The 25886-nt window shown below is 44.4% G+C and overlaps 1 protein-coding gene and 1 long non-coding RNA gene across 2 annotated transcripts in view; one reads left to right on the top strand and one right to left on the bottom strand.

Moving 5' to 3' along the window:
- The window catches only part of LOC133456638 (uncharacterized), a 219415-nt gene that overhangs the window by 29879 nt on the left and 163650 nt on the right, over positions 1–25886 (top strand). The window lies entirely within an intron of this gene.
- fam120c (family with sequence similarity 120 member C) overlaps positions 15188–25886 on the bottom strand; it is a 100567-nt gene continuing 89868 nt past the window's right edge. Inside the window, exons 16-17 of the mRNA XM_061735147.1 lie at positions 18858–18921; positions 15188–18746 (exon numbers count right to left, since the gene is read on the bottom strand). Coding sequence (XP_061591131.1) covers positions 18489–18746; positions 18858–18921 — 322 coding nt within the window. The 3' untranslated portion in view covers positions 15188–18488. The remainder of the gene's footprint in view (positions 18747–18857; positions 18922–25886) is intronic.

The following is a 25886-nucleotide window of genomic DNA, read 5'->3' as shown; positions in this document are numbered from 1 at the left end:
AAACGGTCCAAATCATCCCCCCCTGAAATAAAAACGGTCCAAATCATCCCCCCCTGAAATAAAAACGGTCCAAATCACCCCCCCCTGAAATAAAAACGGTCCAAATCACCCCCCCTGAAATAAAAACGGTCCAAATCATCCCCCCCGAAACAAAAACGGTCCAAATCATCCCCCCTGTAAAACTGCCATCCCTCCTTTCCATCCCTTATGTCATTTCATCAATGAATGTGGTTTTACTGCTATTGTACTGTTCTTGCCAGGGTCAACAGTCAGATAACTCCTCTTCAAAGCAAAACCACGGAGACAAGTTCTGATTCCTTTGAACTTTTATGATTGATACGATGAAGTAGGGTAAAACTAGGAGAATAGAATACAGTCTATTTAGAACAAATATACAATAAGGTAAACTTAAATTATATACAGTCCGTCAGAGTAACGTCAGAGTGACGTCAGGTTATTATTTACCTTAATAGAGAAATGTTGTGGATTATGTAACATTTATAACCATATAATAATAACCCGAATATTTCTCAATGCAATTAAAAACATACCAACGATGCTTTAAAGGCAATCTTGAGGCTCTGAGGTGTTAAACGCTCTCTCCCTGGATCGCGTTACCGTTGCCAAGAGCGTCTTTCTGAATGACGGTCCAACCAACGGTCCAATGCTGCCATCTACTGGCGACCGTTGGTTGCCATGGCAGCATCAGACTAACAAACAGTGAAAACAACGTAAAAGAATAATGCTGGAGATTAAACAGAACAGCTATTTCAACATCACCAGAAAAATAAATTATTTGACAATTTTCACCTCTTTCAAGTAAATGTTCACTTGAAATAAGTAGAAAAATCTGCCAGTGGGACAAGATTTATCTTCTTATTACAAGCAAAAAAAATCTTGTTCCACTGACAGATTTTTCTACTTATTTCAAGTGAAAATCTACTTGAAACAGGTGAAAATTGTTGTTTTTTCCAGTGATAAGTCTTGTTTTAAGTGTAATAAGATTTTTTTTACTAAAATGAGACATTTTAACTAGAAATAAGACAAATATTCTTGTTCAGATTGTGAGTTTTTGCAGTGATCCATTTTACTTATCCTGTGAAGGACAGAGTCATATTGATAAGTTCAGAAAACTTTTTTATTGTTGTGTTTTGATGTATTTGATGTAAGCCATCCATCCATCGTCCGCCGCTTATCCGTTCCCGGGTCGTGGGGGCAGCAGCCTCAGCAGGGATGCCCAGACTTCCTTCACCCCAGACACTTCCTCCAGGTCTTCCTCCAGCTCTTCCTCCAGCTCTTCCTCCAGCTCTTCCTCCAGCTCTTCCTCCATCTCTTCCTCCAGCTCTTCCGGGGGGAGTCCGAGGCGTTCCCAGGCCAGCAGAGAGACATAGTCTCTCCAGCGTGTCCTGGGTCTTCCCCGGGGTCTCCTCCCGGAGGGACATGCCTGGAACACCTCCCTAGGGAGGAGGGACATGCCTGGAACACCTCCCTAGAGAGGAGGGACATGCCTGGAACACCAGGAGGGACATGCCTGGAACACCAGGAGGGACATGCCTGGAACTCCTCCCTAGGGAGGAGGGACATGCCTGGAACACCTCCCTAGGGAGGAGGGACATGCCTGGAACACCTCCCTAGGGAGGAGGGACATGCCTGGAACACCTCCTTAGGGAGGAGGGACATGCCTGGAACACCTCCTTAGGGAGGAGGGACATGTCTGGAACACCTCCCTAGGGAGGAGGGACATGCCTGGAACTCCTCCCTAGGGAGGAGGGACATGCCTGGAACACCTCCCTAGGGAGGAGGGACATGCCTGGAACACCTCCCTAGGGAGGCGTCCAGGAGGATCCGGTACAGATGCCCAAGCCACCTCAGCTGACTCCTCTCAATGTGAAGGAGCAGCGGCTCGACTCCGAGCTCCTCCCGGGTGACCGAACTCCTCACCCTATCTCTAAGGGAGCGTCCAGCCACCCTGCGGAGGAAACTCATCTCTAAGGGAGCGTCCAGCCACCCTGCGGAGGAAACTCATCTCTAAGGGAGCGTCCAGCCACCCTGCGGTGGAAACTCATCTCTAAGGGAGCGTCCAGCCACCCTGCGGAGGAATCTCATCTCTAAGGGAGCGTCCAGCCACCCTGCGGAGGAATCTCATCTCTAAGGGAGGAAACTCATCTCTAAGGGAGCGTCCAGCCACCCTGCGGAGGAAACTCATCTCGGCCGCTTGTATCCGCGATCTTGTCCTTTCGGTCACTACCCAAAGTTCATGACCATAGGTGAGGGTAGGGGCGTAGATTGACCGGTAAATCGAGAGCTTCGCCTTTCGGCTCAGCTCCGGTACATCGACAGCATAACTGCGGACGCTGCACCGGTCCGTCTGTCAATCCGACAGACGGATTTGATGTAAGCCCAGTGGATATTTAAAGCTTACAGAAGGCTGCATTTAACTGCTGCTATGTCATTCCTGCAGTATTTCTGCAGCTGTTTTGGTCACTGCTATTATTTGTAATATATTATATTATTTGTAATCAGCACAAATGATCTGTCCCCATATGATCAAATCCACCATCCCCCCTGATTCTTTTTTACAACTCGACTACTGGCTACATGTTAAACATAAAGGATCTCTTCTCATGAGGAGTGAGGGCAGGGGGGGGGTCACACCTGAGGCGCACAGGTGTCGCTGTTCAGCCCGTCCCGAGGTGTCGTTGGCCGATCAACCTGATGGAGGATGAAACACTGATGAGGAGGAAACACTGATGAGGATGAAACACTGACGAGGAGGAAACACTGATGAGGATGAAACACTGACGAGGAGGAAACACTGATGAGGATGAAACACTGACGAGGAGGAAACACTGATGAGGATGAAACACTGACGAGGAGGAAACACTGATGAGGATGAAACACTGACGAGGAGGAAACACTGATGAGGAGGAAACACTGAGGAGGAGGAAACACTGATGAGGATGAAACACTGAGGAGGAGGAAACACTGATGAGGATGAAACACTGACGAGGAGGAAACACTGATGAGGAGGAAACACTGATGAGGAGGAAACACTGATGAGGATGAAACACTGACGAGGAGGAAACACTGATGAGGATGAAACACTGACGAGGAGGAAACACTGATGAGGAGGAAACACTGAGGAGGAGGAAACACTGATGAGGATGAAACACTGACGAGGAGGAAACACTGATGAGGATGAAACACTGACGAGGAGGAAACACTGATGAGGATGAAACACTGACGAGGAGGAAACACTGATGAGGAGGAAACACTGAGGAGGAGGAAACACTGATGAGGAGGAAACACTGATGAGGAGGAAACACTGATGAGGAGGAAACACTGATGAGGAGGATCCCCACCTGATCACCAGCGATACCTTTGCCCCTCATGCTGGTCGTGAAGGGGGAAATATTAGGGATGAATTAATTGCCTCTTCCCCACACTCCAATACAAACAGCAGGTAAGTGCTGATTATCTTAGGGATTGTACAGGTTGTTACAGGATTGGAAGTGGCCACTTTAGTCCTCACCTCTAGATAATAAAGCAGTCCAGGTCCCGGGGAGCAGTGTGGTTTTACTGAGCTGCTAAATCCCCTTAGTGCTGCTGGTTGATCCACCTGCATCAGGGAGGAGTTCAGGGGATCAAACCAAGTGAAATGTTCCTTTGTGGGTGACATTTGAATGAATGAATGAATGAATGAATGAATGAATGAATGAATGAATGAATGAATGAATGAATGAATGAATGAAAGCGTTATTCCGAACATGGGAAAAGATAAAATAACACACCTAAGTCAAAATAGTCAAAACAACAAAAAAATAGATAAAAAAATAAAACAATGTTAGCATGTCCGAAAAGGAGTAGAAAGAAGCATATGCTTATTTAATCCTACCCCTTCTCCCTTCTCAGAAATTACAATCCTCAGTTGATTTCAGTATCATATTACATATCTACATTACATATGAACACATTTACAACAAAGAAAATAAATACTGTGAGTAAACCAGTGAGTAAATGATGTGTGGAAACAGCTGATTGTCAAAGCTCTTCATCCTCCCAGTTTCCTGTAAAACCATATTTTTGTACGGCTGCGTGTCCTGGGTCTTCCCCGGGGTCTCCTCCCGGAGGGACATGCCTGGAACACCTCCCTAGGGAGGAGGGACATGCCTGGAACACCTCCCTAGAGAGGAGGGACATGCCTGGAACACCAGGAGGGACATGCCTGGAACACCAGGAGGGACATGCCTGGAACTCCTCCCTAGGGAGGAGGGACATGCCTGGAACACCTCCCTAGGGAGGAGGGACATGCCTGGAACACCTCCCTAGGGAGGAGGGACATGCCTGGAACACCTCCTTAGGGAGGAGGGACATGCCTGGAACACCTCCTTAGGGAGGAGGGACATGTCTGGAACACCTCCCTAGGGAGGAGGGACATGCCTGGAACTCCTCCCTAGGGAGGAGGGACATGCCTGGAACACCTCCCTAGGGAGGAGGGACATGCCTGGAACACCTCCCTAGGGAGGCGTCCAGGAGGATCCGGTACAGATGCCCAAGCCACCTCAGCTGACTCCTCTCAATGTGAAGGAGCAGCGGCTCGACTCCGAGCTCCTCCCGGGTGACCGAACTCCTCACCCTATCTCTAAGGGAGCGTCCAGCCACCCTGCGGAGGAAACTCATCTCTAAGGGAGCGTCCAGCCACCCTGCGGAGGAAACTCATCTCTAAGGGAGCGTCCAGCCACCCTGCGGTGGAAACTCATCTCTAAGGGAGCGTCCAGCCACCCTGCGGAGGAATCTCATCTCTAAGGGAGCGTCCAGCCACCCTGCGGAGGAATCTCATCTCTAAGGGAGGAAACTCATCTCTAAGGGAGCGTCCAGCCACCCTGCGGAGGAAACTCATCTCGGCCGCTTGTATCCGCGATCTTGTCCTTTCGGTCACTACCCAAAGTTCATGACCATAGGTGAGGGTAGGGGCGTAGATTGACCGGTAAATCGAGAGCTTCGCCTTTCGGCTCAGCTCCGGTACATCGACAGCATAACTGCGGACGCTGCACCGGTCCGTCTGTCAATCCGACAGACGGATTTGATGTAAGCCCAGTGGATATTTAAAGCTTACAGAAGGCTGCATTTAACTGCTGCTATGTCATTCCTGCAGTATTTCTGCAGGTGTTTTGGTCACTGCTATTATTTGTAATATATTATATTATTTGTAATCAGCACAAATGATCTGTCCCCATATGATCAAATCCACCATCCCCCCTGATTCTTTTTTACAACTCGACTACTGGCTACATGTTAAACATAAAGGATCTCTTCTCATGAGGAGTGAGGGCAGGGGGGGGGGCACACCTGAGGCGCACAGGTGTCGCTGTTCAGCCCGTCCCGAGGTGTCGTTGGCCGATCAACCTGATGGAGGATGAAACACTGATGAGGAGGAAACACTGATGAGGATGAAACACTGACGAGGAGGAAACACTGATGAGGATGAAACACTGACGAGGAGGAAACACTGATGAGGATGAAACACTGACGAGGAGGAAACACTGATGAGGATGAAACACTGACGAGGAGGAAACACTGATGAGGATGAAACACTGACGAGGAGGAAACACTGATGAGGAGGAAACACTGAGGAGGAGGAAACACTGATGAGGATGAAACACTGACGAGGAGGAAACACTGATGAGGATGAAACACTGACGAGGAGGAAACACTGATGAGGATGAAACACTGACGAGGAGGAAACACTGATGAGGAGGAAACACTGAGGAGGAGGAAACACTGATGAGGAGGAAACACTGATGAGGAGGAAACACTGATGAGGAGGAAACACTGATGAGGAGGATCCCCACCTGATCACCAGCGATACCTTTGCCCCTCATGCTGGTCGTGAAGGGGGAAATATTAGGGATGAATTAATTGCCTCTTCCCCACACTCCAATACAAACAGCAGGTAAGTGCTGGTTATCTTAGGGATTGTACAGGTTGTTACAGGATTGGAAGTGGCCACTTTAGTCCTCACCTCTAGATAATAAAGCAGTCCAGGTCCCGGGGAGCAGTGTGGTTTTACTGAGCTGCTAAATCCCCTTAGTGCTGCTGGTTGATCCACCTGCATCAGGGAGGAGTTCAGGGGATCAAACCAAGTGAAATGTTCCTTTGTGGGTGACATTTGAATGAATGATAGAGGTCCGGTTCTGCCAATTTGACCATAGTCCGATAGCCTCCTCAGCTAACCAGGCTAAGCTAGCGGCGGACCGGCCCATAGCAGCTGAGGCTAGCCGCTCCCCTGCAGCTCCCGAGCAGCCGGCCAGTCAGGACCGGTGGGTGACGGTTCGAGGGAAGCGTAGTAAAGGGCTCACGGAACACCACCACCCGCTTCACGTGTCTAACCGATTTTCCCCACTCAGCGACACACCCGTTGAGAAGCCGACCCTGGTGATAGGCGACTCCATAGTCAGACATGTGAAGCCGACTCCAGAGACCATAGTTAGGTGTATCCCGGGGGCCAGAGCGGGCGACATAGAAGCAAATTTGAAGCTACTGGCAAAGGGTAATCGTAAATATGGTAAAGTTATCATCCATGTCGGAGCTAACGACTCCCGTCTTCGCCAGTCGGAAGTAACCAGAATGAATATTGTCTCGGTGTGTAACTTCGCTAAATCCATGTCGGACTCCGTAGGTTTCTCTGGCCCCCTCCCCAATTTGACCAGTGATGACATGTTTAGTCGCATGCTCTCGCTCCGTCGCTGGTTGTATCGGTGGTGTTCAGAAAACGACGTGGCCTTTATTGACAATTGGGAAACGTTCTGGGGAAAGCCCGGTCTGATTAGAAGAGACGGCATTCATCCCACCCGGGATGGTGCTGCTCTTGTCTCTAGTAATTTGGCCTGTTTCATTAGACCCTCTCCCTGACATCGCAGGGTCCAGGCCAGGATGCAGAGCTGTAGTTTAACACACTTCTCTGCTGCTTCTCGAGGACCAACGCCTGCCAACAAAACTATAAGATTACATGATGTAACTGGTAACTCTAACCAGGTGCCTAGCAAAATAGAAGTAGTTGCAGTTCCCCGCCCTCCACTAGTTCACCAGGTGCGGCGTTATAGAGGCGTTAACCAAAATAATCTTGTAAAAATTAAAACCAATGCACATTTGGTACCAATAAGAGACCGAAAAATTAGATGCGGACTACTAAATATACGATCATTAAGCTCCAAGTCTCTGTTAGTAAACGATATAATCACAGAGAGCAGGAGTGATGTTTTCTGCTTAACAGAAACATGGTTACAGGATGAAGAGTATGTTAGTTTGAATGAATCAACTCCGCCCGGCTACTTTAATCATCACATTCCTAGAAACACGGGCCGGGGCGGAGGAGTCGCAGCAATTTATAACTCCAGTCTCCAAACAAAAATTGAACCTAAGTGCAATTATAATACATTTGAAAGCCTCACGCTTAGTCTGAAATTTCCGAGCTGGAAATCAGAGAAGCCAGTTGTGTTAGTGGTAGTGTATCGGCCCCCTGCTGGCGCTTATCTAGAGTTTTTGTCTGAATTTTCAGATTTCCTTTCTGGATTATTGATCAGTACAGATAAATTCATCATAGTGGGTGATTTTAATATTCATATGGATGTTGAAAGCGATAATCTTAAATTAGCTTTCAATTCTCTTCTAGAATCAATGGGTATCTCACAAAAAGTGGACGGGCCGACGCATTGTTTTGGTCATACTCTCGATCTCGTTCTCACCTACGGTGTTGAAACTGATGGTCTGTTGGTGTCACCTGTTAACTCCCTTTTATCCGACCATTATTTAATAACGTTGGAATTGAATGTTGTTGATGTTGAAGTGCAGGGCAGGAGGTATTATTTTAGCAGATGTTTGTCTGATGAAGCTATTGCTAAATTTAAGGAGACCGTTGCTCGTCTTGCGACAGTGGAAAATAGTGAAGCCTCTACTGAAGCAATAGAGGCCAGTGACCTGGGTTCTGATGTTGATTTTCTTGTTAGTAACACTGCTGATCTGTTGCACTCAGCTTTAGATGAAGTTGCTCCTTTGAAAAGGAGGGTTTCTAGCCACAGGAGCTTAACTCCCTGGTACAATTCAGATATTCGCATGTTGAAACAAAGCGTGCGTAAAATGGAAAGGAAGTGGTACTCTTGTAGGTCTGTAGACTCTTATCGTGAATGGAAAGATATTCTAATAGTATATAAAAAAGCCATTCGCAAAGCAAGAACAGCTTATTATTCAACGTTGATAGAGGATAACAAAAGTAACCCACGTTTTCTGTTCAGCACTGTAGCCAGGCTGACAAAGAGTCACAGCTCTGTGGAGCCGTGTATTCCTGCAGCTCTCAGTAGTGAGGACTTTATGAGCTTCTTTAACAGTAAAATCACGAGAATTAGAGAAGAAATCAACCAGCCGGTTGTGGGCGTTTCTTCAGCTTTAGCGACTTCCCTAGGCTCTGACTTGTCTCTAGACTGTTTTGATCCTATAGACCTCCCTGAGCTGACCTCACTCGTTAATAGAGCTAAGTCAACCACATGTATGTTAGACCCCATCCCGACTCGACTATTCAAAAATGTTTTTTCTCTTATTGGTGTGACAATACTGGACCAAATCAACCTATCCCTAAGCTTAGGATATGTACCACAGGTTTTCAAAGTGGCAGTAATTAAACCTTTACTTAAAAAACCTTCCCTTGACCCAGACACCTTAGCTAATTATAGGCCAATTTCTAACCTTCCATTTGTATCTAAAATTCTGGAAAAGGCAGTTTCAAGCCAGTTATGTGACTATTTGTATAGAAATGATCTGTTTGAAGTCTTTCAGTCAGGGTTCAGAATGCATCATAGCACAGAGACAGCACTGGTTCGAGTTACGAATGACCTTCTTATGGCCTCAGATAAGGGATTAGTGTCCATATTGGTTTTACTGGACCTCAGTGCTGCTTTTGACACTGTTGATCATGGCATTTTACTGCACAGGTTAGAGCATGTTGTTGGGATTAAAGGGACAGCTCTACCTTGGTTTAAATCATATCTATCTGACAGGTTCCAGTTTGTTCATGTACATGAGGTTTCTTCAGAACAGTCGAGGGTCTGTTATGGTGTTCCGCAGGGTTCAGTGCTAGGGCCAGTCTTGTTCAGTTTATACATGCAGCCGTTGGGAAGTATAATCCAGAATCACGGCATACACTTTCATTGTTATGCTGATGATACGCAGCTCTACTTGTCTATGAAGCCGGATGAAACAGAACCGTTAGTTAAACTTCAGGCATGTCTTAGGGACATCAAGGACTGGATGTCCAGAAATTTCTTGCTTCTAAATTCAGATAAAACAGAGGTTATCATTCTTGGTCCAGGGCATCTTAGGAAGGGATTAGATGGTGTTGCGATGGCTTCCAGTGCAACTGTGAGAAACCTTGGTGTTGTTTTCGATCAGGATTTGTCGTTTAAACCATATGTTAATCAGGTTTGTAAAATAGCGTTTTTCCATCTCCGTAATATTGCAAAAATTAGGAAAATCCTCTCGCAGAGGGATGCAGAGAAACTAGTTCATGCGTTTGTATCTTCTAGACTGGATTACTGTAATGTGTTGTTAGCAGGATGTCCAAGTAATTTGCTGAATAGGCTCCAGCTGATCCAAAATGCAGCAGCACGAGTACTGACAGGAATTAGCAGGAGAGACCACGTCTCTCCAGTGTTAGCGTCGCTCCATTGGTTACCCGTAAAATTCAGAATCCAATTTAAAATTTTATTACTTGCATATAAAGCCCAAAACGGCTTAGCTCCGCAGTATTTACAAGACCTGATAGTGCCTTATGTTCCTGGCCGAGCTCTCCGCTCCCAGGGTGCAGGTTTACTCGTAGTTCCTAGAGTATCTAAATGTAGATTTGGAGGGCGGGCGTTCTGCTATCAGGCACCATTACTTTGGAACCAACTTCCAATCTGGGTTAAGGAGGCTGACACCACCTCCACCTTTAAAACTAAACTTAAAACCTTTCTGTTTAGTAAAGCTTATAGTTAGTGTTAAGTAAACCTCTAGCTGGTGTTGGTAAATCTCTAGGTAGTGTAAACTTTAGTGTGTTAGAGTCAGTAGTCATTGTCGCAGCTATAGAACAAAACTATAATAGTTAGTCTCAAATATAGCTTCGCGGTAGATATGCTGCTATAGGCTTATGCTGCAGGGGGGCACCGACATGATCCGCTGGGCGGTGCCTCTCACCCTTCTTCTCCTCTCCTTTTCCCTGCCTCTCTTCTCCATTACCATTTTTATTTATTATAAATATCTCATAGCTATCATTTTTGTCCATTGTTCCTGTAGTTTCTTGTGCCGGCCCCCCTTTTTTCTCTTTTGTGTATGTTTGCAGGCCGGAGCCTCAGGAGCTGCGTTCTGGCCTGTGTTCCCGGCCCTCCCCCCCCTCTGGTCATCCCATTGCTTCTTCCACCTGCCTACGTGGATGTCTGCTGTTGCTGCTTCCGCCTGCCTGCACCCCCCCCCCCCTCTGGTCATCCCGCTGCTGCTTCCACATGACTGTTGTGTGCTGCTGACGCCCCCCCCCCCCTCTGGTCATCCCGCTGCTGCTTCCACATGACTGTTGTGTGCTGCTGACGCCCCCCCCCCCCCCCCCCCACCTCTGGTCATCCCGCTGCTGCTTCCACCTGCCTGCTGTGTGCTGTCGACGTCCCTGACTCCCCCAGTCTGGCCTTCGGCAGGAGGGTCCCCCCTTATGAGCCTGGTCCTGCTCAAGGTTTCTTCCCTCCTAAAGGGGAGTTTTTCCTTGCCACTGTTTGGCTTAAGGCTTTTCTCCCACTAAGGGAGTTTTTACCTGCCATTGTTTATATAATAATTGCTCGGGGGTTTATGTTTATGTTTATGTTTATGTTTATGTTCATGTTCATGTTCTGGATCTCTGGAAAGCGTCTAGAGACAACATCTGTTGTATTAGACGCTATATAAATAAAATTGAATTGAATTGAATTGAATTGAATGAATGAATGAATGAATGAATGAATGAATGAATGAATGAATGAATGAATGAATGAATGAATGAATGAAAGCGTTATTCCGAACATGGGAAAAGATAAAATAACACACCTAAGTCAAAATAGTCAAAACAACAAAAAAATAGATAAAAAAATAAAACAATGTTAGCATGTCCGAAAAGGAGTAGAAAGAAGCATATGCTTATTTAATCCTACCCCTTCTCCCTTCTCAGAAATTACAATCCTCAGTTGATTTCAGTATCATATTACATATCTACATTACATATGAACACATTTACAACAAAGAAAATAAATACTGTGAGTAAACCAGTGAGTAAATGATGTGTGGAAACAGCAGCTGATCGTCAAAGCTCTTCATCCTCCCAGTTTCCTGTAAAACCATATTTTTGTACGGCTGTTTGAACCGGCTCATGTTTGGACGTTGCTTGAGCTCCGGCCCAAACTGTTCCACAACTTCACTCCACATATGGAAATGGTAAATGTTTTGAGTGTTGTGCAGACACAAAGATGTTTTCAATTGTTCTCCCCCCCTCAAATTATAATCCCCATCTCTGTTAAAAAACTATTGAATATTTCCAGGAAGCATGTAGTTTTTAGCTTTGTACATAGTTTATGCTGTTTGAAAGTGAACCAGATCAGTACATTTTAAGGTTTTGGATTTTAAGAAGAGTGAATTTGTGTGATCCTTGTACCCGGATTTATGAATGATTCTTACGTTGTTGCAGCATTGATAGTGATTGTAGTGCACATTTATAAGTATTACCCAAACCTCCGCACAGTAATTTAAATATGGTAAAACCAGTGAATAGAGAATGTGGAGTGATTTGTGGTCCAGAATACGTTTTGCTTTATTGATTGACATTTGGGAATAAATGCTGCTAAAAATGACATTACAAAAAAACAGGTAGGAATGATTCATTTGTTAAGAGGGGAGGACCCTGATTAAAGGTACATAATGACGTTTGTTTAAGTTTTAAAAACTGTAATGGTTTATGGCGGGTGGGTGCAGTCTTGGAGAAGGCTTGGGTTTAAAAGAGGGTGAAACCCTCAGTTCACTCTCTTTTTGCCCTGCTGCCGCTGTTTTAGCTGCTTTAAAGGTGAAGTTGACTTTTCATTTTTGACCATGGTTTTTGCATTTTCTTTGTTTAATTAATTAGCTTGTTTGTATGTTTTTGGATTAATTTATCATACTGTTAATTAGCATTTTGGGTTTAATGCTGTTCTTTTTGTCTTCACCACAGGCATGTTGGGACCGTCCCAAGTAAATTGCCACTTTTTGTACCTTGAGAGAATAAATCCCCCTGAACTTTGGCCTGTTGTCGGCCTGCCATCCCTTACTCGTGTTGAGTTTCTAGTGCTGAGGTGGAAACTACCTTCACCTACGCCTGGGTGTGACTACAAGTCCTATCACACACCGCCACGCAGGACATGCTGCTTTTAGAATACCAAGAAGGTTGACAGCATCATCCCGTCAAAGATTTTTGATATTACCATGAACGCAATGAACCGGTGTTGTCTCGTTATTTGGATGAATTTAAAGTTCTTCACTACGTTTCAATTTGATGTAAGAGGAACTTCAGCTTTCAGTCCTTTATGTTTTTCAGCCACTTGCTAAATTCTGATAAATTGGATCATTCTGCTAGAGTTTTGGCTAAACTCATCCTCCTATCCTCAAAACAGAGTTTCAGCTCATCTTTTCCCCTGATGTTCATGCCTTCAAGTTATTGTCTTATTTTCCTCTTCAGCTGATATTCCTGCTTGTCTTTAGCTCATCTTTCTGTCTTCAGCTGATCATGTTCTTCACTTTAGCTCATCTCTTCGTGTGATCTTTTTAGCAAATCTCTTTTAGGTGCTTCCTAGTGTCTTCAACTCCTCCTCTTCCATCATCTCAAGAGTTTTCATGTGTCTGAGCTACATTGTACCATTTTCTTAAAATTTTTAACCGACGAGCAAAAATCTTCAAATCCTTGAAATGCTTCCATCACTTTGACCTTATTTCTTCACCAAACTTTCAGTTAAAGACCATTCAAACTTCAGACTTTAAACTTACAGGTTGATTCAGCCTTTTTTTTTTTAATATATAAATATTACCCTTTAAAATTAAGAATTCAGCATTTATGTATTTCAATTGAGGAGCTTTCAGACATCCTGGAAAAACTTCAAATGCCACTGAACATTTTAAATGAGTCACAAGACTTTGGACTCCAACATGTTGCTCTTTGAGAAAGTTCAAAGGAAATGCAGCCTTTTTTTAAGTTCTTAATTAAACTGAAAATGAGCAATTATTTTCCAAAATTAAGCACTTTTGGGAATAAAATGAGTTTGACATTCTGGATTTTTTTTCCACATTTTCCACAGGATTCCCAACTTTTGGGGAATTTGGGTTGTAGTTATTTATTAAGGTGATTATTCTAAATGACCCGCAGGAGCGAGTAAACATACTTTGTGATGGACTGTGACATGTTTAATATCTGGCCTGATAATCCCAGGGTGCACTGCTGCAACCCTGCACAGACATGTCAACACTTTTACTAATACTTCATGTAAAACAAACTGAAAACTGAACAGCAAAGTCATAGATTCAAATCTCTAAAGCATATAAGTACATGTATGACTTTGGAAGCCTTTATTTACTTAAATAACTAGACAAACTGTCAGTTTCTCTCTCTAAATCAACCATGATATTTAAAAAAATGTTTTAAATAATCAAGAGACTGGACACCCAAAACACTTTCTTTTTTTTTTTTTTTTACTAAAAGAATAAATTTTATTTCAGCAATGCAAGTCATTTCCCAAACAGTACAAACATTACTGCCATCTTTGTCCATTTCTGAGCCTTTTCTCTTCTGCGAGATCAGACCACCAACAGCCCAGGGAAAAAAAAGCTTTCTTTTCTAACATTTATCAAGCCATCTGATGCTTCCATGATACTAACAATGACAAATTATACCAACCGTAATTTTAACAGTAATAATGATCATGATACAATTTCAAGAATAATTAGATTATGGATACATTTTAATGTTTTTTCTTTCTTTCTCTTTTTTTGCTGCACAGATAGTTTTGAGTCAGAACACAAATTTCCGAGGATTGAACAAATGACGATTGGCCCCTAATGATGATCCTGACTGGAGCGTGGGGTGGGTGGGTGGGGGGGTGAACTGTTAGGGGACGGGTGGTGGCATGGCATTGTAGAGAGAGACAGACAGAAATTAGGAACCTTTATTTAAACTTGAAAATAAATGCAAATGGAATAAAATAAGCAAACGTGATCTAATAGATTGGGACAGCTACAGCACCTCTGACCAATTAATTCTACATTCAATATAACAAACAAAATACTGTTTCACAAATGTGTACACAAGCGAGTGCACTTTTATTCAGGGGGTTTACTGTTCTTTTCACACAATAGAAATCTGTAGATATAGAGGGCTGCACTGAGGGCTCATTTCATCTTCACTTAAAGTAAGAATTCATTTTTCTCTGGACGTGTTGATTTGCCAATAAGTAACACCTGAACCCAAACTCACTCTCACATATGGCACAATATTTATGCCCAAATGCTCAGTGAACAACAACTTTACATCAGCAAATGTCTTTTGCAAGGACATACATTATAGCCTAGGTGGATTTGTTTTCTCTCTTTCTGCAGCTGTTCTGCAGTGAAACGCTGCTCAGCGTCAGATCAAGCTCATCATTAGTCTGATAATCAGTCTACCCAACTGTTACTGCTGCACCGTGGTGACCAAGTACACACACATAGTTGAGCGAGAGCAGATCGGTGACAGAGAAAATTACTTTTTTTGTGCAGAAAAAACAAAAACCCTTAAGAATATAATCTATATCTGGATTCCTGCTCACTCAGGTTTTAGGAACAGATATTAACCTTCCAGTTTGCTCGTCTCTGTCTGTATCTCCACGACTACATGCACACACAGAAACATTGTGTGTGCGTGTGTGTGTGTGTATATATGTATATATATATATTATATATACATATATATACACACTGACATAGAATAAATGGTGACGTCTTAGATGCTTTTATATTTAAACAGGTAAGGAGAATGGCGATCATTACAGTTCAAATTTCTAGGTTGGCTAAGCATATTTCGGTACTAACTGAAGCAATGGTAGAAGATTAACATCAAAAACAGTAAAAACACAGTTGCACAATTGAATAAAAGACTTGACTTTTTTATTTTTTTTCCTTTTTTTTTTTAGTTTTTCCCAACTCTGGCTAGATACACACAGAAACTTATTATCAATGTTAATATAACCTTTATTGTTAGTTAGGCTGATCAAGGTTTGGGGGCAGCCCAAACAGAAAGGAGAAAAAGAACAATACGGTCCTGAGGACAAAGAAAGAGTCAAAGAGGAGATGGGGGTGAAAGACAACTGAAATAGAGGTGGGGTGTCATCATGAATGCTTCATCTGTGTCTATGTTTCTCTATGTGTGGCCAGCGCTAACGCTAACGTTAACGGCCTTTGGGCTGGTTGGTGTGTGAGCAGATGCATGCACTCAACAGCAGATCAGGGGGTTTAAGGACAGAGAAAAGATGTGAATGACCAGGATATTGGGAGACAAGAACATAATAACAAGGGGACTGTTAAGATATCAAGCATAAATGCCATTGATCAATTTCCTATCAAACTAAAACAGATGTGAACCGAAGAGGGACACTACATAATGTGTCGTGTCATTTTCTTTTTCCCTACAATGCTATCGTGTAACTCAGGATTTAACATCTATGTTATGTGTGTGTCTGCATGAATGTGCTGTGTTTAGATGGATAATGATTGTGTTTCTGGCTGAGACTTTAACAAGTCAATTTGAATCCGTTGGTGTAAATTTGTGTGAGATTTGCGAGTCAGCAGTGATGTGGGAGAAGCAGCTCCACCGGATCACGTCGGTGCGAGAGCGGCGGACGCTGACGGGAACAAATCCAACCGTGTTTGTTCTGTGTACGTGTGTTTTAACTGTTAACCAACGAGCAAATCAAGATAGAGTATCATACACCAGATTACACTCTGGCTCCCCGCAGAAAAGCCATCTTTTAACAATGTACTGTTGTAAGACACATATTTGTACTAATGTCAATAGTATAAAGCAGTTAAGTATATGACTCCTAGAAATGCTAGACTTTGTATTTTGACCAGTGGAGCTATATTCTCTTGTCTAGTCTTGGTCACTTGTGATTTATAGTCCTGCGTTAAGCTCCTGCTGTTACCTATGGTTCGTCTAGAAGCTCCTACAGCACTCGTATGCTTCCGTCCCTACCGAGGGCTGGGAAGTTCAAACCTGTGATTTCGTTGGTGTTGGTGTAAGTTGACGGGCCGGCCTGTGCTGAGTGTAAGCCTACACTCACGGCCAGATCAACTAATGTCACTGTCCTAGTTCAGAACTGAGGGGATGTCTGATATCAGCCACTATATCAACGTATAGTCAAGGACTTATCCTTCAAAACTGCATTTCATCAAAGCTTTTTCAGTGACTAATTTGTGGCACTCTATAGAACACAAGTCAATAATGTAAGAAAATAAGGTGCTTTTCTGACTCGTCTTTTTTCATGTTTCCATTTTTCATAATCAATCGATTTCAGCTTTTCTTAGTAGCTTTTTGTAAGAGATTGCAATGTTCATGGTCAGCATCTCTCCAACAATACTTGATGGTCTACTGCGTTTCCGTTTGCAGCTGCGCTACCAGTTTTCCCAAAAAAATGTAAATGCGCCTCTTTCTGTTGTCAGAAGAGAACTACTGTGGTTGAGGGCACATTTCATCAGATACAAACATAAGTGCTCAAGTAGAACATTTCAGTATATAATAGTCACAGAATGGGAGTGGCTCTCAGGCCGGACCATGAGGAACTCCCGGTCATGTGACGCGTGACGCTGCTCACCGTCTCTCGTAGCTGAGAGACTTTCAGAGCAGGAGAAAGTTTTATATTGGTCTAAAATGACACGAAAGAGCCGTGCAGAGCAACGGCTCAGTGTCTGGCTATCGTCATGGCAACGTTGCTCCATCACTACCCCTTTACATGACGTGCTGCCTCAGGCAGTGGCCTATCAGTACACACTTTGGAACTTTTCAATTCTTCTTCTTTATATATATATATATATATATATATATATATATATATATATATATATATATATATATATATATATAAAACGAATCTGAAGCAACTTCAAGGAGTCTCACTTGTGCAGTCAGAATCCTTACAAACATGTCAAAGTCGTGTCTGAATGTCTCCAGTCTCTTCCTGGCAGCAGTTTTAGCTAAATCTTCAGAAATCATTTCCATCCTTAACTGGGTAGCATTATTTATCTTTTTGGCCTCAATATAAGAAGGTGCCAAAGGTGTACACTTTAGTTTTTCTATCCACTGGTAGAGGACTATCCAGTGTCATACATTTGACAATTTTTAAACAAAGTGCTTCTTTGTCTGAAATCACTCTGTTGACATTCTGACGTCTCTCAAATAGATCTCTACCTTTAAACGTAGTTTCTATGCGACAAAGATTTATTCAGGAGTGGGGAACCCCCTGACAGACTGTCAGTTCAGCTCTATAGGGGCCTGTTCTGATTCATTATATTTATATTCAACTTTAAGTGCTTCTGCTGGGTTAATACAATCAAAGCTTTGGGAGAAAGGGGGGAAGGGACAATCTTGCATACTAGAGGGCTTAAGGTGCATAAATTCATGGGGTTTATTAGAACAGCTCAGCACTGGTACCAATGCTACATAGGTCAAAATAAGCTCTAATTTCATGACGGTGCCGTAGTGCTCCGGAGATCAATGGATGGATGGATGACGGGGGTTCCTAACGTAATACTTTGTGTGGGGCGGTTCTGGTAACGGGTCACTGCACGGGAGAACGGGACACTACTTTGCTCCAGACGTCCTCACGTACACCCAGTCAACACGTGTCTCAACTAAAGTGAGAGTAAACCTCTCACGGGAACTAGCCACACCGATACACAACTACTGACTAGACCAGGCCGGGGAGCGGTGGCCGTGGAAACCATGGAAACCATGTTCTATCAGTCACTGTGCCTACGATTAACATCAATGTGCAGAGATTCAAACACTGGGACCACTAGAATCACACAATAAGGAACTCCATCTGTGAAGAAACCCCTACTCTTTTGGGGGATGGGGGGGCAATATGCTTTACGTGGTGAGTCATGATGGGAGAGAGAATCAAGCTTATTTTGGTCTACGTGTAGGAAAGTGACATTTAGGAACTCTTTTGTTTTGCGGGGGGAGTATGGAGAAAGCCTTTCTTGAGAAACAATGTTAATCAACGTAAGAAAATTAAAAGGAGCAACAGCAAACTGCTTTAGTTTATCAGATGGAGAAGAAAAGGACTCCCTTCCCCATGTGATAATGTGAACAGCTAGCAAACAAGGGCTACAAAAACAGGGAAAGGCAGTCAAACACACAACTCTGACAGCAGTGCACCCTGGGAAGGATGCCGTCACTCCTCTTTCTGCAGAGCTTTGTCTGATGGGCAGTTGTCAAGGCAACAGGGGGCCTCCACCTCCACCCCCTCTGATTGGCTGTCTCTGCGGGCTAAGGCACACGGGATTGGCTGGGCCAGGGGGGCCAGCTCCAGGGGCTGGCCGATGGCAGAGGCTGCTGAGCTGCCGTTCAGCTGCCCCGCTGGAATATCTGGAGCGGAGCCGGCCTCCTCGGAGGACTTTGGGGGGCTGCTGGCTGGGGGGGAGGACGAAGCCTGGGGACAGGTGGACACAGCGTTACCACGGAGGAGTGGGACAGGAATAAACTCAAAGATGTGATGGAACGCCAGACGGATTCAGGGTGTGTCATGGTGTTAATGCTGTACCTGTGTTCTGCTGGCAACTGCCTTTTTCCCTCCCTTTATTTTTACTGGAATCTCTCTTCCCCTACTAAAAAGAGGAAACAAAGTTACACACTTGTCAAGGCAACTAGGTATTGTATGCTGTGCTGCAGTCTGTGTGGAGAGAACAGGGCTGTGATTGGGTGGAGTCTGTGCTGAGGGGAAGCAGGAGAGCAGCACGATGCTGTCGTGCTGCTGCTCGTACACCACAATACCAGCAGCTGCTTATCAAGCACAAACATTCTTGGTAACCCTTTCTTTTAGAGCACAGTAATAACCAGGTAATACCATGGTAATTACATGGTAATTACCTAGTAGTACCTTGTATTTACAAGGTAATTACATGGTAACTACGGGGTAATTTACCCAGTAAGTACTAGGTAATTATAACGTATTTTCTTGTACCATGTAATTATGTGTATTTACCATGTAATAACATGGTAAATACCTGGTTGTTTAAACTAAACATTACTAGGTAATTACAAAGACATTAGATGGGAACTCTGAGGGAAATTACAAGTATTTACTAGGTTAATATTGGTAACTACCAGTCAATTTACCATGTAATTACTCTGAAATTACATGAATTATTTATTTGAATTAAGTTCCAGGTAATTACTAAGTATTTTTCTGCAAACTACCAGGAAATGATAACCTATATTTGAGGTAGTTACCAGCTAATTACACTTCAATGACCATGTAGTTACCTTGTATTTACTATACATTTCATGGATTTCATTTCATTATTGATTTATGTATTATCAATGGATTGGTGCAGGTACCCCCGAGGGTGTAAATGACTCTATTGACCTTGTAATTAACCTGATAGTTACCATGTTTTACCTGGTAATTGGCAGGTACTTACCTTGTAGTTACTTGCCCAGTAATTCTATTCCCTTAGTATTTACCCAATAAGTACAGACATTTTTACCTGGCTTTTACTCAGTAATTAAAGTGAAACTGGACTGTAAAAGAAAGCGTGTGTTGTTTCCATAATATTACCTGGTACTTCCTCATTAAGTACAGAAATAATTACCTGATATTTACCCATTAATGAAAGGGAAACTGGACTGTAAAAGAAAGCGTGTGTTGTTTCCATAATATTACCTGGTAATTGTAGATTATAATCATAAAGATTTGAACAATTGGCAAAACGTCTGATAATTACCTCCCCTTTACCCCGCAATTAGAAAGTTGGACCACACCCCCTCACACACACCCCCCCACACACACCCCCTCACACACACCCCCTCACATATCCCTCCTCACACACACCTCCTCACACACACCTCCTCACACACACCTCCTCACACACACCCCCTCACACACACCCCCTCACATATCCCTCCTCACACACACCTCCTCACACACACCCCCTCACACACACCCCCTCACACACACCCCCTCACATATCCCTCCTCACACACACCTCCTCACACACACCTCCTCACACACACCCCCTCACATATACCTCCTCACACACACCCCCTCACACACCACCACCACCTTGTAACAAATACGCCAAAACAGGTGATCCGTCAAAGACTTTTTTTTTCTTCAAAAGGATAAAGAAAAAAATACAAAGTTCTGTATAAAAACATATTGTACAGTGTAAAACGTATTGCATAGTGTAAAACATAAAACTAGGCACAGTGTTGAAAATATAGGCACATTCAGTCAATCAATGCAACAAATAAAAAATACAGTGCATTCAATAACGATATAACAACATATTTAGATCTCAAACTGGCATGTCAAGGACCCCAGTATTATCTGCATTTGGCCATCACCCTTAATCTCATTTTTTTTTTTCAGGAAACCCTCACAGAAGCAAAGATTTGAGACATGTAAACAACAAAAACACGGGGCGAACTTTAAATATTGTAAAGTAGCTGTTGAAAAATAGCAAATCTGAAGCACGGTGGCGCAGCAGGTAGTGCAGCCGTCTCACAGCAAGAAGGTCCTGGGTTCGATTCCCGCCGGGGACGCTGTGGGTGCTGAAGTGCGTGTTAGTTCCCCCATGACTTCAGTGGGGTTGGCGAAAGGATCTTTCTGTGTGGAGTTTGCATGTTCTCCCCGTGTTCCCTTGGGTAGCTAATGTGAGCTACCCTCACAAAAACATGCACACAGTCCTGGGCTCTACTGCCCCCTCTGGCCAACCGGGGCGCCAGATGTGCCAGGTGGGAAGGATCCGGCCGGAATAACGTGATCCTTCCACGCGCTACGTCCGGCCGGAGGCCGGCCCACCCTGTCTGGTGAAAAGATGCGGCCTGCTCACTCCTCAGGTTAAGGAGGAGACCTGAGCTCAGTGCAGGGCCCTCCCGGGGTTGGTAGAGGATGGCAATGCCCAGGACTGTCACTTAGGTAGGAGCACGGGGTGGTAAAAATGGGAAAAAACCGGGATAAAAATATTTAAAAAAAGAAAAGAAAAATAGCAAATCTACAAGCTCATATCGCTGCACTCAGGGCAGAGTGCTGCGCTATAAGTTTGTAGATCTGCTGATTTTCAGCTGGTGGTGCGTGTAAATGGCAGCAGATTACGTGCAGTGAATTAAGCACTTCTGTCATTTTACGTTTTATTTTTATGCTTTTATTTTGAAGAGCACTGTTCTTCCTCTGTTACTTCCGTTATTGACGAAGCTTAACTTCCTGTTCCCGTCCTAGCTTAGCAGCATGCTAACGCTGCTCCAGAGTTGGTAAAATATGCAAACAAATGATTAACTTGTCATATTTTGTGTTGAAACTTATGAAAAGTTATTTTATTGTGGTTCGCCCTGTGTTTTTGTTGTTTGCATGTCTCAAATCTTTGCTTCTGTGATAGACTAGACGGGATGTACCAAAAAGTGAATGTAAGGAGCATTTATGGGTACAAGTCGGGAACCGGCCTACTTTACATATTTCAAGGGTGCTGAATCCAAAAAAAACGGTACCCGAGCAAAATTTTGAGTTTTTGACCTTCTAATTTGCATATCAAAATGGCCGCCAAACTGCCTGTCTTGCTCAGTCGTTGGACCATTTTCCCCAAGTTTTTTTGTAAGTAGGCATTCAAAGATGATGAATTAAGTGTCTAGATCTATAGTCTAGGGTCAGAGCAAGGATATAGTGGAGGCTCAGTGCCTTTTTATGTATATATATATGCAAAATACCAACTTTTAAGGTGAAATTAAACATTATTTGTGTCATTTTTAAGGCCGACATAAATATTCTGTCAATATCACTCTTAAATGTTACCAGTGTGTATATGATATGTGATGTATTCCATATTACATAATAATTAAGAAAAACACCATTGCAAGTTGTCTGAGAATTCATTTTTTTATGCAAACAAAGCATAATGCTCTTAATTCAAAAATCGAAAAATTTAAGTGAATAGGGAAAAAAAAACATGAAACTTCCCTTGAACAGTTCTACAGATCAGATCTTGTTTCTGTATATTTTCTTTCATGTTTCTAGCTGAATTGCTTTGCTTTCATCTCTCTTCTTCTGTAAGTTCCATAGGTCATTTGTTTTGGTAAATTGTTTTTATACCTTTCTAGTTTGCTTGTGTGCCATTTGTCTTTGGAATTTCATTTTGATTAGGATTTCTTTCTGCAGTCCTTTTCCAAGTTCTTTGGTTACCCATTGCCTTGGTATGCTTGAGGACTACAACTCCACATTTAAACAAGGACATTGGTCATAACTCTGAAATGTACACATTGCAGTGCATAATAGCCCCGATTTTCGGCATTTGGCTATAGGTGGCTGTAGGTGGTTGTAGGTGGCTATAGGTGGCTGTAGGTGGCTGCAGGTGGCTATAGGTGGCTGCAGGTGGCTATAGGTGGCTGCAGGTGGATGTAGGTGGCTGCAGGTGACTATAGGTGACTATAGGTGGCTGCAGGTGGCTGCAGGTGGCTGCAGGTGGCTATAGGTGGCTATAGGTGACTGCAGGTGGCTATAGGTGACTGCAGGTGGCTGCAGGTGGCTGCAGGTGGCTATAGGTGACTGCAGGTGGCTATAGGTGACTGCAGGTGTCTATAGGTGGCTGCAGGTGGCTATAGGTGGCTATAGGTGGCTGCAGGTGGCTATAGGTGGCTGCAGGTGGCTATAGGTGACTGCAGGTGGCTGCTGGTGGCTATAGGTGGCTGCAGGTGGCTGCAGGTGGCTATAGGTGGCTGCAGGTGGCTATAAGTGGCTGCAGGTGGCTATAGGTGGCTGCAGGTGGCTATAGGTGGCTGCAGGTGGCTATAGGTGGCTGCAGGTGGCTATAGGTGGCTGCAGGTGGCTATAGGTGGCTTCAGGTGGCTATAGGTGGCTGCAGGTGACTATAGGTGGTTGCAGGTGGCTATAGGTGGCTGCAGGTGGCTGCAGGTGGCTATAAGTGGCTGCAGGTGGCTATAGGTGGCTGCAGGTGGCTATAAGTGGCTGCAGGTGGCTATAGGTGGCTGCAGGTGACTATAGGTGGCTGCAGGTGGCTATAGGTGACTGCAGGTGGCTGCTGGTGGCTATAGGTGGCTGCAGGTGGCTATAGGTGGCTATAGGTGACTGCAGGTGGCTATAGGTGACTGCAGGTGGCTATAGGTGGCTGCAAGTGTCTATAGGTGGCTGCAGGTGGCTATAGGTGGCTGCAGGTGACTATAGGTGGCTGCAGGTGACTATAGGTGGCTGCAGGTGGCTATAAGTGGCTGCAGGTGGCTATAGGTGGCTGCAGGTGACTATAGGTGGCTGCAGGTGGCTATAAGTGGCTGCAGGTGGCTATAGGTGGCTGCAGGTGACTATAGGTGGCTGCAGGTGGCTATAGGTGGCTGCAGGTGGCTATAGGTGGCTATAGGTGACTGCAGGTGGCTGCTGGTGGCTATAGGTGGCTGCAGGTGGCTGCAGGTGGCTATAGGTGGCTATAGGTGGCTATAGGTGGCTGCAGGTGGCTATAGGTGGCTGCTGGTGGCTATAGGTGGCTGCAGGTGGCTATAGGTGGCTGCAGGTGGCTATAAGTGGCTGCAGGTGGCTATAGGTGGCTGCAGGTGGCTATAGGTGGCTGCAGGTGGCTATAGGTGGCTGCAGGTGGCTATAGGTGGCTGCAGGTGGCTATAGGTGGCTGCAGGTGGCTATAGGTGGCTGCAGGTGGCTGCAGGTGGCTATAGGTGGCTGCAGGTGGCTATAGGTGGCTGCAGGTGGCTGCAGGTGGCTATAGGTGGCTGCAGGTGACTATAGGTGGCTGCAGGTGGCTATAAGTGGCTGCAGGTGGCTATAGGTGGCTGCAGGTGACTATAGGTGGCTGCAGGTGGCTATAGGTGACTGCAGGTGGCTGCTGGTGGCTATAGGTGGCTGCAGGTGGCTGCAGGTGGCTATAGGTGGCTGCAGGTGGCTATAAGTGGCTGCAGGTGGCTATAGGTGGCTGCAGGTGGCTATAGGTGGCTGCAGGTGGCTATAGGTGACTGCAGGTGGCTGCTGGTGGCTATAGGTGGCTGCAGGTGGCTATAGGTGGCTGCAGGTGGCTATAGGTGGCTGCAGGTGGCTATAAGTGGCTGCAGGTGGCTATAGGTGGCTGCAGGTGACTATAGGTGGCTGCAGGTGACTATAGGTGGCTGCAGGTGGCTGCTGGTGGCTATAGGTGGCTGCAGGTGGCTGCAGGTGGCTATAGGTACCAAAGCGTGTGAAACTGTTACGATCCTCTTTGCTGTTAATTCACCTCAGGCAAAGGGTCCTCAGTGATGGGACTGACCATGCTATGTACTGATCTAAATATTCAACTTGGTACGTTTCATGGTGGTCTCTTTTTGATTATTTTTCCCTATTTACATGGGTTTTTAGAGAATTTAGAGAACAAATGCTTAATTTGAAAAAAAAAAAAAAAAAAAAAAAAAAAAAAACATGAAATCTCAGACAACTTGCAATGGATTTTTTCTTTGTTATCATATAATATGGTGTACATCATATGTCATATCAACAGGGAAAATTTCAGAGTAACTTTTATTTAATATTTATGTCGGCCTTAAAAAATTACACAAATAATGCTTAATTTCACCTTAAAAGTTGGTATTTTGCATATATATATACATAAAAAAGGCACTGAGCCTCCACTATATCCTTGTTTGACCCTTGACTATCGATCTAGAAACTTAATTTCCTCATTTTGATTGCCTACTTACAAAAAAAAATAGGAGGAAATGGTCCAATAACTGTGCAAGATGGGCAATTTGGCGGCCATTGTAATATGCAAATTAGAAGGTCAAAAACTCAAAATTTCACTCGGGTACCGGTTTTTTTGGACTCAGCACCCTTGAAATATGTAAGGTAGGCCGGTTCCCGGCTTGTACCCATAAATGCTCCTTACTTCTTATAAAAGGCCTTTTTTCTGAAATCCGTCTAGACTATGAGGCTCTCTGAAAAAAAAAATGAGATTAAGGGTGATGGCCAAATGCAGATAATACTGGGGTCCTTGACATGCCAGTTTGAGATCTAAATATGTTGTTATATCGTTATTGAATGCACTGTATTTTTTATTTGTTGCATTGATTGACTGAATGTGCCTATATTTTCAACACTGTGCCTAGTTTTATGTTTTACACTATGCAATACGTTTTACACTGTACAATATGTTTTTATACAGAACGTTGTATTTTTTTCTTTATCCTTTTGAAGAAAGAAAAGTCTTTGACGGATCACCTGTTTTGGCGTATTTGTTACAAGGTGGTGGTGGTGTGTGAGGGGGTGTGTGTGAGGAGGTATATGTGAGGGGGTGTGTGTGAGGGGGTGTGTGTGAGGGGGTGTGTGTGAGGGGGTGTGTGTGAGGGGGTATATGTGAGGGGGTGTGTGTGAGGGGGTGTATGTGAGGGGGTGTGTGTGAGGGGGTATATGTGAGGGGGTGTGTGTGAGGGGGTGTGTGTGAGGGGGTGTGTGTGAGGGGGTGTGTGTGAGGGGGTGTGTGTGAGGGGGTGTGTGTGAGGGGGTATATGTGAGGGGGTGTGTGTGAGGGGGTGTATGTGAGGGGGTGTGTGTGAGGAGGTATATGTGAGGGGGTGTGTGTGAGGGGGTGTG

This window comes from Cololabis saira, chromosome 12 (assembly GCF_033807715.1).
Source record: "Cololabis saira isolate AMF1-May2022 chromosome 12, fColSai1.1, whole genome shotgun sequence".
NCBI classification, from domain to species: domain Eukaryota; kingdom Metazoa; phylum Chordata; class Actinopteri; order Beloniformes; family Belonidae; genus Cololabis; species Cololabis saira.
This window is presented reverse-complemented; position numbering and strand designations above follow the sequence as displayed.